The sequence below is a fragment of the Microplitis demolitor genome, chromosome 1, assembly GCF_026212275.2.
Source record: "Microplitis demolitor isolate Queensland-Clemson2020A chromosome 1, iyMicDemo2.1a, whole genome shotgun sequence".
NCBI lineage: Eukaryota > Metazoa > Arthropoda > Insecta > Hymenoptera > Braconidae > Microplitis > Microplitis demolitor.
Window position 1 is genome coordinate 23,104,709 of NC_068545.1, and position 14,893 is coordinate 23,119,601.

At 29.2% G+C, this 14,893-nt stretch overlaps 1 protein-coding gene across 1 annotated transcript; it reads right to left on the reverse strand.

The window, feature by feature from the left end:
- Positions 1–1,067: 1,067 nt before the first annotated feature.
- On the reverse strand, positions 1,068–5,933 carry LOC103580091 (putative uncharacterized protein DDB_G0289263). The gene is made up of 4 exons (XM_008561730.3): positions 5,729–5,933; positions 4,681–4,867; positions 2,643–4,280; positions 1,068–1,843 (listed from the first exon to the last, which is right to left on the reverse strand). Exons 1-4 carry the CDS (start codon positions 5,760–5,762, stop codon positions 1,564–1,566), a joined length of 2,139 nt encoding a protein of 712 aa, XP_008559952.1. The 5' UTR covers positions 5,763–5,933; the 3' UTR covers positions 1,068–1,563.
- Between the last annotated feature and the right edge of the window lie 8,960 nt (positions 5,934–14,893).

Here is a 14,893-nt window from a genome sequence, read left to right on the forward strand (position 1 = left end):
TCACAAATTAAAGTCTCAAATTTAAAAATCCAAAAAAAAAAAGATAAAGGAGGATGACACTGCCTATGGCTTCTTGTTGAGAGTGACACGTAACTTTGCTCCTATTGAGAATAACCCATCAAAACATTAACGTTTCTTGTTCATTATGATGTCCTCTAGTAGGAAAAGCCATAAAAAGTCCAGGGGATAATTTATTTTTTTAGTTGAGACCCATATTAGTGTAGGTGGAGATGGGTGGATATGGGTGGACATAGGTATAGGTGATTGTCTATAAAGAGTAGCCCATAACTTTGCTCCGGAATAACCCATCACAACATTGACGTTTTTTGTTGGTTATGATGTCCTCTAGTAGGAAAAGCCCTAAAAAGTCCTGGGAATAATTTATTTTTTCAGTTGAGACCCATATTAGGATAAATTAGGATGACTAAAGATAAATGAGGTTCGCAGAGCTCGAAAATATTGTCACATTAATATTTTCGAGCTACTTGAGCTTGAAAACAGCGGGAAGTTTTGGGGCTGGCTTGCAGGGTCAATCAAGCCTGAATTATTTTTGTAGAAAATGTATATTTACGAAGTTATTTAGAAAATTTTTTTTTCAAAATATCTTTATTAATACACTTTAAAAAAAAAAATGTACTTAAATAAGATATGTTCTTTTTTACTCCGGATAAGGTCGGATGGCACTTTTTCTCATCAAACTACTTAATGATAAATATAAAAATAATTACTTCATATTTATATGCTTTTTATTTTTATTTTTATTTAAAATATATATAATATATACATTCATTACAGATAATAAGAAATAAAAAAAATTGTATAAAAATAAACAAATACAATCATTCATTTATTAATTATATCTCGTTCCGTCTAGTTTTTCATGAAAAAAAAAAAAAATGTTCATAATGATGATAAAATTATTGTACAAAAATGCATTTGAGATAAATCCGGATTTAAATAGAAACTTTTTATTGATAAAACTTTACTGTCAATAATAAAGTTTCACTTACTTCCCATATATAATTTTATATGTTTAAATTTATTCCATAATGATATTTAATAAATAATGAGGATTAATTTAAGCAAAGTCATTATGTTTTTTCCGGTTATTTGAATACGTTTATCTCAATAAAATTATTCTAATTTATGACGCAATCGTCAAAAAAAGAAAACAAGTTGTTAAATTTTTTTTTGTCTAATCTAAAATACTGATAATGAAATAGTAGAAACAATTAAAAAAATATAAAAATAGTAATCACCGATAATTAAATTTTGTTTTCAAAATGCATCGAATTCTAGTGGAATTTAATTTTATTTATCTAGTCAATTTAAAGTCAAACATTTATTCCGATCGTAGAAGAAAATAAAAAAAAGTGTCCGTTTTTTTTTTTAACGCGGCCAAAACAAGTTTTTGAATAACGTCTCGGCCTCTTAAAAAAAAGTTGAATCGCAAATATTTCTTTGATGTTTTTTTTTTTTTCAAAACATCCAAGAAATGGTTGCAATAAATTATCATAATATCTAATTGATAATAAATTTAAACCCTCAGTTGTAATTTAAAATTTAATTCCTCGCTATTTTCGAGGACTCTTTATTTTTGGCAACATTTTCCAAATCGAGACCGTCGTACTCTAGACCACCAGCATTGTCATAGTATGCATAATCATAATCATTTTTTTTGGTGGACTTTGACCTTGGTGTCGTTGCGTCTGCGAATGTTGAAGTGCTAGAGAATGGCCTCGATGTACCGCTGGCATAAGTTGTTGCTTTTTGTGTCGTTGAGTATTGCTGCTGTGTTCTGTAGAAATTGTTTGGATTGTAAGTTGTAGGTGCGGCAGTTCGTCTGTATAAATAAATAAATAAATAATTAAATATATGAAAGTATTTTCACTGTAAAAAATTTTCGGAGTGAACGTGGATGAAATCCGGAGTGGATGACTGTTTATTTATTTCATCCACAGAGAAAAATTTACTCCTAGGGGAGTTTATTTTAATATTAAAACTCTGAATCGGAGTAAATGCGGCTTTTAAAAAAATCTAGACTACTCCAAAATCAATGATATTGAAATTAGCCAAGGTCTAATAAATTTTAGATTTTTTTAAAAACGTTAAATTTAAAAAAAAAAATATTTTAAAAAATTACACCTGTAGTTTTTTTAATTTTCTACATGTGCATATTTTTATTTATTTTTTTAATTAAATTTAATTGTTGAAAAAAGAAATCCGAAAATTGTTAATTGTCTGCTAACTTATAATACTGAAGTTAGCCGGTCTAATAATATTTTAATTTTTTTTTTTTCATTATAAATAATAAAAAAAAATTATTTGAAAAAATTGCACCTATAGTTTTTTTAATTTTCTACATGTGCATTTTTTTATTTATTTTTTTTTTTTAACTTAATTGTTGAAAAAAGAAATCCAAAAATTGTTAATTTTCTGTTAACTTCAGGATCATCCAAAATCACTCCGCTGAAAAGACAAACTTTTTTTTTACTCCCTACGCGGAGTAATTTTTTTAAAAAACTCTGAAGCTCCGAGTGACGAAGTGGATTCGAATTTAAATAAAAACCATTATTACTTCAAATTCACTTCCGATTTTTTGCAATGTATGAGTACAATAAAAAGAATAAAATCAAGATTACCTTGGAGCAACTGTAGTCGTTTTTGGAGTCTCAGCAAGAAGATTAATGCTGGCGGGACTAAATCCAATAGCAGATTGTGATCTAGCAAAATCATAATTAGCAGTACTACTTTCAAAATATTTTCCTGAGTTAGTATTGTCATAATTGTTGTACTGTGCTGCCTTCTTAGGCGCTTTGGTCGAGTCATAGTACTGGGTAGCTTTACTCTGTTGAGTGCTAGCGTCATAATATTGCCCGTTATCATTAGACTGCTGATTGCTGTAATTATCACTTCGACTTCCATCATTGCTGGCTTTCTTCGCCGTAACTGGAGAGTAAGTAGTCGGTGCATAATTATTGTTTGAGTAGTTTGGGTAGAATTTTGTTGTCTGAGTACTGGACCGAACTTGACCATTTTTTCCATTGTTGTTGTTATTATTATTATTATTATTATTGTTAGTGTTGTAATTATTGTTGTTGCTATTAGATTTGTAAGCATCAAAGAAATTTGGAGCAACGGTAGTAGAGGGTGCTGATGTACCAGTCGATCTCTGGACGTTATTGTAATTTCTTGCCAAAAAATTCGTGTAATCTTGTGTCTGCTGATGAGTACTGGGTGACGCAGTTGTCGTTGTCGATCTTGACTTTATGTTGAACTGCGAGTACTGGTTGTTTGAATTGTCTTGGTAATTTTGACTGTTGGTTGCTGGTCGTGCTGTGCTGGGAGAGTGCTGAAGATTTTGGCTAAAACTCACTGGTTTAATGGTAGTCGGGTTGTTTTGCACATAGTTATTTTTCTGGTTGTTGTTGTTATTATTGTTGAAATTATTGTTGAATGAAGCTGGTCTAGTAGTGCTGCTAGCTGGTTGATAATTCTGTTGAGGAGTAGAGGGTGGACGGTATGTTGACGACGGGGCTGTGTACCTCTGGTTATTCTGTTGGGCTGATCGTGCGGTTGTTTGAGCTCGTACTGTTGTTTGAGGTCTCTGTGTTGTTGAGGTTTCATAATTTTGACGATTATTTTTGTAATTGTAATCAAAGTTATCGTTGTTGTTACTGTAACTGTTTTTAAAGGTTTGACCAGTGGTAGGAGCTGAAGGATCAGTTGTCGAGGAGCTTGCGTCGTTATTATTGTTGTTGTTGGTGTTGTAGTTGGTGCCAAAGTGTTGTTGTTTGCGAGCTATTTTACGTACTCCTGATTTTTTCTTGGGTTCGATCAACGGCTCGTCGCGGTAAGTTTTTTCGTTTTCGTAGTCGTCTTCTTTGCCGTTTCTGTTGTTGTAAAAGTTGCTGCTGCTACTGCCGCGGAGAATGTCAAGGTTCTTGTTGTTGTTATTATTGTTACTGTTGTTGTTGTTACTGTTGCTTGAGGAAGCGGGAGCTGACTTTTGGCTGGTGTAAGTATTCTGAGCAACGCGGTTTAGATTGTTGGCGGCAGAACGGACGGGGTCGTTTGTTTCACTGCGCTGGAGATGATCTTGCGGCTCAGCATCAGTACGAATCGAGTCGTAGTGAAGGGACTCGAGGCCTGAGCCTAGACGGTAAAGGTCGAAATTATCACTCGCGTAGTAGAGTGTGGCTGCTTCACAATCCACGTCGTACCAATCGGCACAGGTCTGACTTTCTTGATCAAAGGCCGTGTCATTTGGACATAAAAATCTTTAAATTATAAATTTTTTTTAGTTTCCTACTTTTTTTATTAATTTAAATAGAGTCAATTAAATTTACAGAGATTTGGGGCAAAATGAGACACTATTTTGAAAACATTTTTTTTTTAAATATTAATTTATGGTGATTAAAAAAAATTGAGGTAAGTTAGTCACTTGTAGAAATAAAATGAGTAATTAAAAATTGAAAAAAAATTTTGGTAAAAATTTTGGAGACCGCACTATCAGTGGGGGGGGGGTCTACATACCCCACCCCTTCTAGACCCCATAAATAAATTTGAATAAAAAGAAAATGTTTTTTTTTTTCGATGCTAAATTTTTGTCTCATTGTGCCACAGGCTCGTCTCTATTATTTATTATTATTGATTATTGATTTAAATAAAATAATTTACTTGTAATCTTGGATGAGACCAGCTACTGAGACACACACATGAAATAATTGACAGTCAGTCTCAGGATCAGCGTAGTAACTACCCACGATCTTGTTGCGACAAGAAAATGAAGTTTCCGGCATAAATTGTTGCGAATATCTTGGTGCTGGCCGCTGTAAACCCAACACGCAACTCCAAAGGATCCCAGCTGTATACAAACAATGCAATTACACAATTAAGAACATCATTAACTTACTTCTCACAGGCTTTTCATTTCAGTTTATATCGATAATATGTAAGTAGGTATTTTATATTCCCCGCGTATTAAAAGCGCATTTGAATATTTCTATTCAATTTTTAATGATCTACTCTAAATTAAATGTTTTGCTTTCAATTATTAATTGTTTTAGAGAAAGTTTAAATTAAATTAACTTTTGTTTTCGTCTACTCGTTAAACAAATTGTTGGTGTTAATTTTTTTTAATTTGCTTAGTAATTTAAGAGGATATTTATATATACATTTACAAAGATGATTGCTATCTATCAAGCGGACATAAGTTTCTGTACCTTTCTACAAAAGATATTTTTGTGTAATATATATAATATATTCACGCGATCAAGACGCACGCATACTCTAATGATAAATTTAATAATTAAAAAAATGATCCTGAAGTTAGTAGACAATTAAAAATTTTTGGATTTTTTTTACAACAAATCGATTACGAAAAAAAAAAAAAAAATAAAAATGCACATGTAGAAAATTAAAAAAACTACAAGTGCAATTTTTTAAAATAATTTTTTTTTTTTAATTTATCATTTTGAATAAATTCCAAAAATTAATAGACGTCGGCTAACTCCAGTATTTAAAAAAAAAAACATACAAAATTTGAATTTTTTGTTTATTATTATTAACATATTCACACACTCACGAATAACAGTCACCATAAAAATTTTTTTAATAAAAAAAAATTTTATCAAAAATTTTTTTTAGCGAAAAAAATTTTTTTTTTCACATCTTATAATTATAAGATAAAAATAAAAAATAAAAGAAAATATTTTTTAAAACAAACCAATGACAACGACGAAAACGTTCTTCAAAGACATCTCGATACTTAAAAGAACTCGATGTTAAAAAAAATCACTTGTATACAGAAAAAAAAAAATCAATAATAAAACGTTTTTTTTTTTTACTTGTGATATACCGGTATAAATAATTAGTTTCTCCACGAGCAATGAAGAACCGTTTGAAATCGCTTCGAAGATGCGACTGCGAGAGTGCCAGTGAATGTCTAGCCCAAGAGGAGAGTTCATGAGCCACCTGAGGATGGGTATAATCTTGAGAGTAGGGGTCGAGAGGATCCAGACCCAGGAGAATGTATACAACATTTTGTGAGAGATATTCCATACGTAACTTTTTTCGTTACGTCACTTGACAAATCCCAAGAGCTGTATAAAATGTATACGAGAACGACTACCATCATCATGATCATCATCATCATCACAATGATCACCATCATCATCATCATCATAATGCTTGCAATGTTCATAGACTATTTGTACTCACGACACTTGAAAAAGTTTATTCATCAGTAGGACATTGTTAAAATAACTCTCTAACATTTTTACAGCACGCCAACAAGGGAAGTTAATAAGATAAAAATCCAGCGACATTACAACCAAGACTTTCATTCAACCATTCGTAATTTAAAAACATTACGTTACTCGTCTTTTTTGTTTCCTATGGAAAAATTTTTTCACATTTCAAAGTTTAATTATTTTTATAATCGCTGATGATCTTTAACTAGGATTATTTTGACCAGGACAATAAAAAGCATCAGTAGTTAGAGAATAATTAAATAAACTATTCAAAAGTATTTTTAAATTACTGAAAAACTTACACTTGTACAAACTTTCTTTTCAATCATTTGCTTACATATATATGTATATATATATATATATATATGTTGCAAAGTGTCGGAAGAAAGTTTTGTATATTTTATGTGACGTTTATGTCATCCTTATCATCATTATTTAATTATAAATTCCTTTTAGATAATAAAAAAAAAAAAATCTGCGATATTTAAAAATATGATTTTTTAAATAAACTTAAATACTTAATTAATTAATAAATTAATTGTCAATTATGTCGATCATAAATCAGACCAAGTCATCAACAACAAAATTAAAAAAAAAATTTTGAATAAAAGTAAACAGGTATGGTAATAGAAAAATAATTATGAGAAAAAATGATAGATGTTTTCTTCTCATATCCTTCAAAGCTCAATTGAAAAGTTTAATTATGGCTTTAGGCAAGTCAGTAAATATTAAAAAAGAACTACTGGTCGAGATTAATAAAATTCCTTTTATGTATTTTAATATGACAATTAGTGCGTCAATCATCGTTTGTAAGAAAGTTTACTTAACTAAATAATAAATTTTTTTTTTCCCACATCCGCGCTCAATCATCGCCACAATGAACCTCAAATTTTGATTTATGATCCACGGACGAGCTAAAGATACAATGGGTTTTAATGCCTCGTTAACAAAACAAAAGGTAACAATAAAATGTAAATGTAGGTATAAATTTGATAAATTTTTCCCAGGCTAAACAATTAACCGATCAGATCAATTAGTCTTAGTGTTAGTCTTAGTCTTGGTCTTGTAGCTTCAGATAAATCGATAAAATAAAATAGTTATAGTGATCGAATGCAGGTGCGTTTAATTAACAACATTAAAGTATGTAACGAGAGATTTAAACTATCATAAGTATGTGTGACTCAACTACTGATCTTCTCAGCCTTGGAGGGCGAAAGTTGTCTCGGACTTGTGTTCTCTGGCTGCCGGTGCTTCCCTAATGTAACTCCAGCTCTATTCATAGCCACTCAACTGTCTATTTACTATTTACCTATATGGTTATATTGTCTATTGGTATCTACTGAATGACAATTTTTATTTCCACATTACTATTATATATAATATCATTAATACAGTACACACGTCAATACTAATTCTCTATTACTCTTCAAACAATTATACGCACACATTAATATCATCAACGTATATATAAGTATATATAGTGAAAGTTGATTTCAGAGTATGATTAACTCATTATCATCATCTTCAGCATTACGTAATACCTTTTTTTTATTTAATTTATGCCAATAAATTATTTTCTCATGTACATATATATTATCTGTACATATAATATTAAATGTTTAATAATTATTATTAAATATATAAAAATATTAGCAAACTTATAATTATAAATTTGTTAATGCCAACGGTTGTAATTCGTTATTTTAACGATAGTTTCAAATAAAATTACCATACCTGATATTGTAATTTGATATTTATCAGTTAAATACTCTTTAATATAATTTTATTTTTATTTATTTATTATTTCCCAATACAAACATACAATATATGAATATATATATTTATCCTAGAGAGACAAAAAAATTTTATCTATACAGGTTGGGAAAGAAAAGACATTGTCTTCAAAAACAATATCAATATACATAAAATACTATTTTAATAGTGCGCTTTCACCAAAAAATTGTATCTAAAAATTTAAAACTTTAAATGGTTTTGCTAAATATTATCCATCTTTTTATTACACTGTAAAAAATTTTTTGGAACCATAGTAGTGTAAATTACTCGGTGTAAAAATTTCAGTGTGAAACTTACACTAAATTTAGACGGTGTGAATTCAAAATTTTGACACCGTTAAGTTTATAAATGTGTAATTTAGCATAATTTTGCGATAAGGAAAAATAATATAAAAATATTTGAATGTTAAAAATGCTATTTAATATCTAAATAATATCAATATAGTTATTGGTTAAGTAGTTGAAGATATTCAATGATAATTAATTGCTCGTTAATCACATTTATAACGAGTAACCCGGAATGGTGTGAAAAAGTAGATTACACTGTGTTAAAATTCCACGAATAGGAAATTTACACCAAGAGAAAATTTTACACCGTAATTTCACACCACACGGCCCTGTAAAGTTCTCCGGGTCCATTTTCACACCAAAATTTTTTACAGTCTATATTCACTAGATTTGTTACTTATATTCAAATTTTTGTATTCAGCTGACAGTTGATTAAATTTTGATCGCAATGTAATAAAGGTTTTTGACTTGTTAATTTTGGGCATTTCTATAATGTCTATTAGGTCTACCTTCATACTTATTAAATAACAATATACATTCATTATAACTTATAACAGTAAATTAAACTGTTAAAGACAAATCTTTGCTTAATATTTAAAGGCGCGTTTTCTCCTTTTTTAATCTGTTTATTTTACGTTTATTTAATATAAAAATAATTAATTTGTGAATGAATAAGAGAGTAAAAATAAAGATCGAGTGAGTTGGCATTACAGGTAGATTTGAACGAATAAAAAAAGTATTGACAAGAGTGTTGGTAGGGTTTTTAAAAATCGTGAGCGTCGGGGTCTGAGGAATGTGGAATTAACGTCTTAAAGGTCAGACATCGGCATAAGGGTCGGATCCTCAGCTCGGATATATACGATCTAAAAGGTCTGATGGCACTCGAGCCAACTAACAGCCTACTCACCTATCCATTGACAAGCGAGACTGCCGTTGCGAGGTTCGTTATATTATAAATATATATACATGTATATGTAATACAACAGCAAGATCGGAGAAAGTAAAGAAAAGGTCATAGATCGGCACGAGTCATTTTTTTTTTATGTCCTCTATCACCTGGGGGCTTTGACAGAGAAAACACTCTCACTATCATGAACTCGATTAACTCGAAACTTTCTTTGTATTGACAATATCTATGTCTTTTGCTCATTATTTATTATTTTTATTATTATAATTATTATGGTGATTGCTGTTTGTATATATGTATATATATATTATATATTTATATTGACGTGGATATGGATGTATGAAAAAATTCAAATCGAAAATCAATACTTTCTATACACAGAAACAATCCGATATAAATTCACACGAAGTTTTAATCATGACATAGCCTTGATCTCTCCTGAAAAAGAAACAACAAAAAAATAAACGAAAAAAAATATATTGAAGACCGTAACGATGGAAGATGTAAACTGATCAAAGAACTCGATAGTGTCAATCATTTTAGTCACATCCGCGTTGATACTTATTTGGATAGTAATATATGTAAGGGAGAGAGGGACAAAACGGGATAGGAGGAACCTCGAAATTTTATAAAAAAACTTTGTTTCATTAAATTTTTTTTTTTAATTCCAAAATCACTTTTGTTAATATAATCGAACATTATTTTGAATTTTTTTTTTTATGGTTTTCGAGAAATTATGTTTTTGTAAAAAATAGTATGAAATAGAGTTAATTTTTTTTCTTATCAATTTACAATAAAAGTCTCAGTGTCAAATTACTCCAGATCTATTTCAATGATCAACTTGAAAATATTTATAATTTTTTAAATTTAATTAACTTTTAATAATTTTTTAATATATTACTATAAGATGTATATAATTATGCTTTTTTAAAAATATCTTCTTTGGAATTATAACTAACAAATCTTTTACTTTGAAGTTAATAATTAATAGTGATTAACAAATGAAAAATTGACAATTTAATGTCGGTACACGGAAAAAAAAATAGGCGCTGCAACAGAACGCCGCCCTGTCACTGCAACAGGATTTTGTCCTGTTGCTGCAACAAGATTTTGTCCTGTTGCTCCTACAAGACGTGTCCTGTTGTTGCAACAGGAAAATCCCGTTGCAGCACCTATTTTTTTTCCATGTAGTTAAACTTTTTCAAAAATGTAAAGTGTCAGTCGCAAAACCTTAATGGCTTATGTTTTCAAATAAAACTATTAAAAACTTTTTTTTCTTCCTTTGCATCCAATTACTTTCAGAGGGTGCCCCAGTTTCCCCGCAAGAAATGAAAATTTTTTTCTAACTGCACCTGAAAATTTTTTCTATTTACTTTGAAAATTATAAAAAAAAAAAGATTTAACGTATTTGAGTCCCCGAAAACTCAGCATTTCTTCAAGTACTCCGTTTCCTCCCCCCTTTATTTGTATATAAGTAAACTCGAGCTCAACTCGTTGCATCACCGGATGTCAGAAGCTGCTTTAGTTGTATACTGTACTACTTATTTTATGCATCATAAGTGTACAATGTACAGAGTTGAGTATGCGAGAGCTAAATATCCATAACGCGACTGGTATTGATATGGAGAATGAATGAAAATGAGTCGACAGGAGATTTAAAAATGGCGCCAACTTGCATCGTGTTTTTAAACATCTTCCGACAAGTGATGTATGTACCTATAGTAGTAAAGTATGTAATTGCTACCGATAAGAGTAGCCTTGAAAATTTTAAAACACTTATTCAAGAACGTACTTTTGTATTGCTTGGATCGCTATTGATATTGTTATTATACCTACATACATTTTATATATATATATATATGTAGATACTTCTATGGTATATAGTTAGTGTTGTCTATTACATTGTTTAGCAGAAAATCGTTGGGCCAGTGAAAGTGCCAAGTATCCATTGCCACTTCCCACCTCGGTGTCTTTATTTCTTTCTTTCCTGTGTGCACCGTCTTCTCACTTATTGTTACGCCGGCAAGTGGGTGTCCATTTTATTAAAATAAATACCTTTGTAATTTTAAAATAACTATATATTAGTCATTAACGATTTAACACAGACACCGTTATTCATTTTTTAAACGGAAAAAATTAATTACCACTTTAATAACAAAGTCAATGAAATAAAAAAAACAAAAAATAATTATGACATAATTTTGTGCGCAATTTCCTTCCGAAAGATCTCGGTAGTATAAACATTTATAATAGACGTATTCCGACGTTTGTCTTATACATTTTTTTTTTTTTTTTTTTTTTTTTTTTATTTAAACGTACTCTATAATTCAAAAAAACCGCCGTGTGGTTAATCATTTACTCTTTTTCTATTTTCTTGTTCACATAATTTTTAAGTGAAGACAGAATGATATGGGGAATACCATTGGTAGAAATCTTGGTCGCATTTGCTGTATTATTTAAAGACAATCTAGTCGTGCATTCTCTTGTCTTGCACTACAGTACAACCAACATGAATAATCCGTGCATCGTCTTCAGCACGGTTACATTAGGGCATCGATATTCTGATTAAACTTTCCATCTCTCTCTTTTTCTTTACTAAATTCCTCTTACTCGCTGTAGTTACTCACAGTCAGTTTGATAAGATGAGCCTTTACGACGGCATGTACACCAGACTATAAGACGAGAGGACGCTCCTCAGAGACGAAAAGGCCTCGGCATCGATGCCACGTGAGAAAGAGAAAGTGAATTCTAACCTGGTGTATATGGATATTCTCTTATAGCCGACACGATCATACTATATAATATAGCAATAGATTTTTTTATAAACATCCTCTTTAGCTTCTTCTCCACTCGCTCCTTAAAAGATCTACACTCGAATTAATCCTTCTTCATTATCATTATTCGATACTATTCCACTAGATTGGTGATAAATAAATTTTTTAAAAAATTTACTTATCTAAGTAACTCTAGTTGAATATTGTAATATATGAAATTTTTAATGTGTAACATATAATATATATAATTTAAAAAAGTAATGGATACATTAGAATTGTAGAATCTATTAAAGAATTCAATTTATTTAGTAGTTACCCTTTAATCATTATACGATCTATGCAACACTACGCTGGCTATAAAATGTAACTAAGTCTTGATACAGTACTCTAGAGTACTCTATACAGTGCACGTGGCAAATCAGTACACGTGCCGTAATAAATATTGAGAACGCGGGCGATGTATATAAGTATGCACGGATTTATAATCGTAGATCGCACGATCTGATCTAGCTCCAGTAGAATCTGCTTCTTCTTTTTCTTCGCAAACTTGTTTTTATTTCTTTTATTTTTATTAAACTTCGGACTCTATCTCGTTTTACTTTAATATATTCTCTCTTTACGATATACTTTACGAGGATATGTTATGCCTTAAGCATTACTTTCACTCCTGTCGTCGTCGTCTTCTTGCAAGAGGCATCTTCTGCTATATATACGTACATTCAAATATTTTAAATTATTTTATATATTTAAATATTTATGTTTTAACTTAATATGAAAACCAGTAAATAAATAATAATAATACACTGTTAGAGCGGTGTTAAAATAAAATAACACCGGTGAAGGCGGTGTAATTTCGCGGTGTTAAACTGGGGCAAATAAAATTCCACGTATAGAAGTTAGAAAAAAAAATGCATTACATATAAAAATATATAAAAATTTAATCAATTTTATTTGAAGGAAATGTTTTAATAGTTTGGAACTTTTTAAATTGTTTTTTTTTTTTTTTTTTTTACTAGTTAATTAAAAAAACAACAACAATTATTATCAATCAAAAAAATATATTTATTAAAATTATTATTATTTTTTTAGTAAATAAAATAATTTTTTTTATATCAAATGTAATTTATCATAAGAATAAATTAAGTTTAAAAAAAAAAAAAAAGAATTAAATAACAGGTGAATTTGAAATATAGAGAAAGAGGAAGCTGAAAAAAAGGTAATAGGAATTATACGCAATAATATTACTCGTGGGATATTTTTGTTATGAATATAAGCCACATTTGAAATTTTTAGTAGCGCACAAAACGATTGCTGGATAATAGAGTGCGTGACTAATTAAAGTCTTTGCGGATCATAACAATAATGTGAGAATTAAGAGTATTAGTATAAAAAAATAGCTTATTAATTTCTTTTTTTTTTTTTATATATATTGAAAAAGCTGAAATTTATTTTAAAATGGTGATTTCAATTTTAAATTTAAATACGGAAGAGTTTATATGATATAACAATATAATATATAGAAAAGCTTTCCGGTTAAATTCCTGAGGTATTTTATTTTTTTTATAATATTTATTAGTGTACAGGATCTGGTGTAGTGGATATGGATGAACCGGGTTGCTTACGAAATGGTAATTCTTGCGCAAGTCGTCAGAGTACATCACGATGAGTAGAGACTGTACGAACTAGTCAGACTCGTAGGAGAGCAACGTTGAATACTGTACCGTTTTTCTTATTCGTACTTCTCGATCACTCTTAAACTTTATATTTATATGTACAATATATACATATATATTGCTTATATTATATTATATTGTAGCATACGAGCTGTTGATAGTCTGCTCTGAGCATCTCGTATTCTACGTGATGGTTGACGACCTAAGCAATCTTAACTCACCATAAACGAGGGTCGAGGAAACAAGATCTATCACGGGGATTGCATTATGTTGCGTGAATGTACTTCGGATGCAATTAAAAAAAATAGAGATAAATTAAATGAAATAACTCGCTACTAAATACGTACACTTCGATTGAGGATAGTAAATAAAATGCAATTTAGCATAAAGATTTATTAGCGTATTTTTTTTCGTGTTGGTTCATCGACTTATCTTTAAATCTAATTTATATTGATTGCATTTTTTTTTCTTTTTTGCAAGACTTACAAAATAAAATAAATAAATTTATTTATTTATAGTATGCAAAAAAAAATATTTTTTCTACACAGAAAAAAAAAATTATTTGACGCAAGAAATATTTTGCACTATGAATTGAAGACATGATTCTAAAATTAACAGATAGTTAGCAATTTCCGGATTTTTTCTTGACAAGGAAATTAAAAAAAAAAAAAAAACTAAAAATATGCACATGTAGAAAATTAAAAAAACTTTAAGTGCAATTATATAAAGTATTTTTTTTTTAATTTAACATATTGAAAGTTCCAAATAAATAGAGCAAATAATTAAAAAAGTAATATTTATAAAAAATGCACTTATTAATTTAAAATTTTTTTAAAGACGCAATTTTTTTTAAATTTAATTTTATTAATTATTTATTCTATTTATTAATAATTTAAAATTTGTCTGATGTCTGCTACATTCACACTCATAAAAAAATATGTATTTATTTGTAATAATTTTGACATATCATAAAGTTATATATTTTTATTTTCTCTAAATTGAAAAAACGTGAATGTAAAATATCATCGATGATTGTACTAAATTTGTGTCATTACTAAGTTATTTTAATAGTTTAAAAAATTCCACGATTTATCTTTTAGTGTAGGTAAAATAAAAGTTTGAATAATATGATGGTAGTGTTAAATATAACTTGTACAGTACCTATTACTGTGCACGTGTATTAGAGTATTCAAGTTTCGTATAT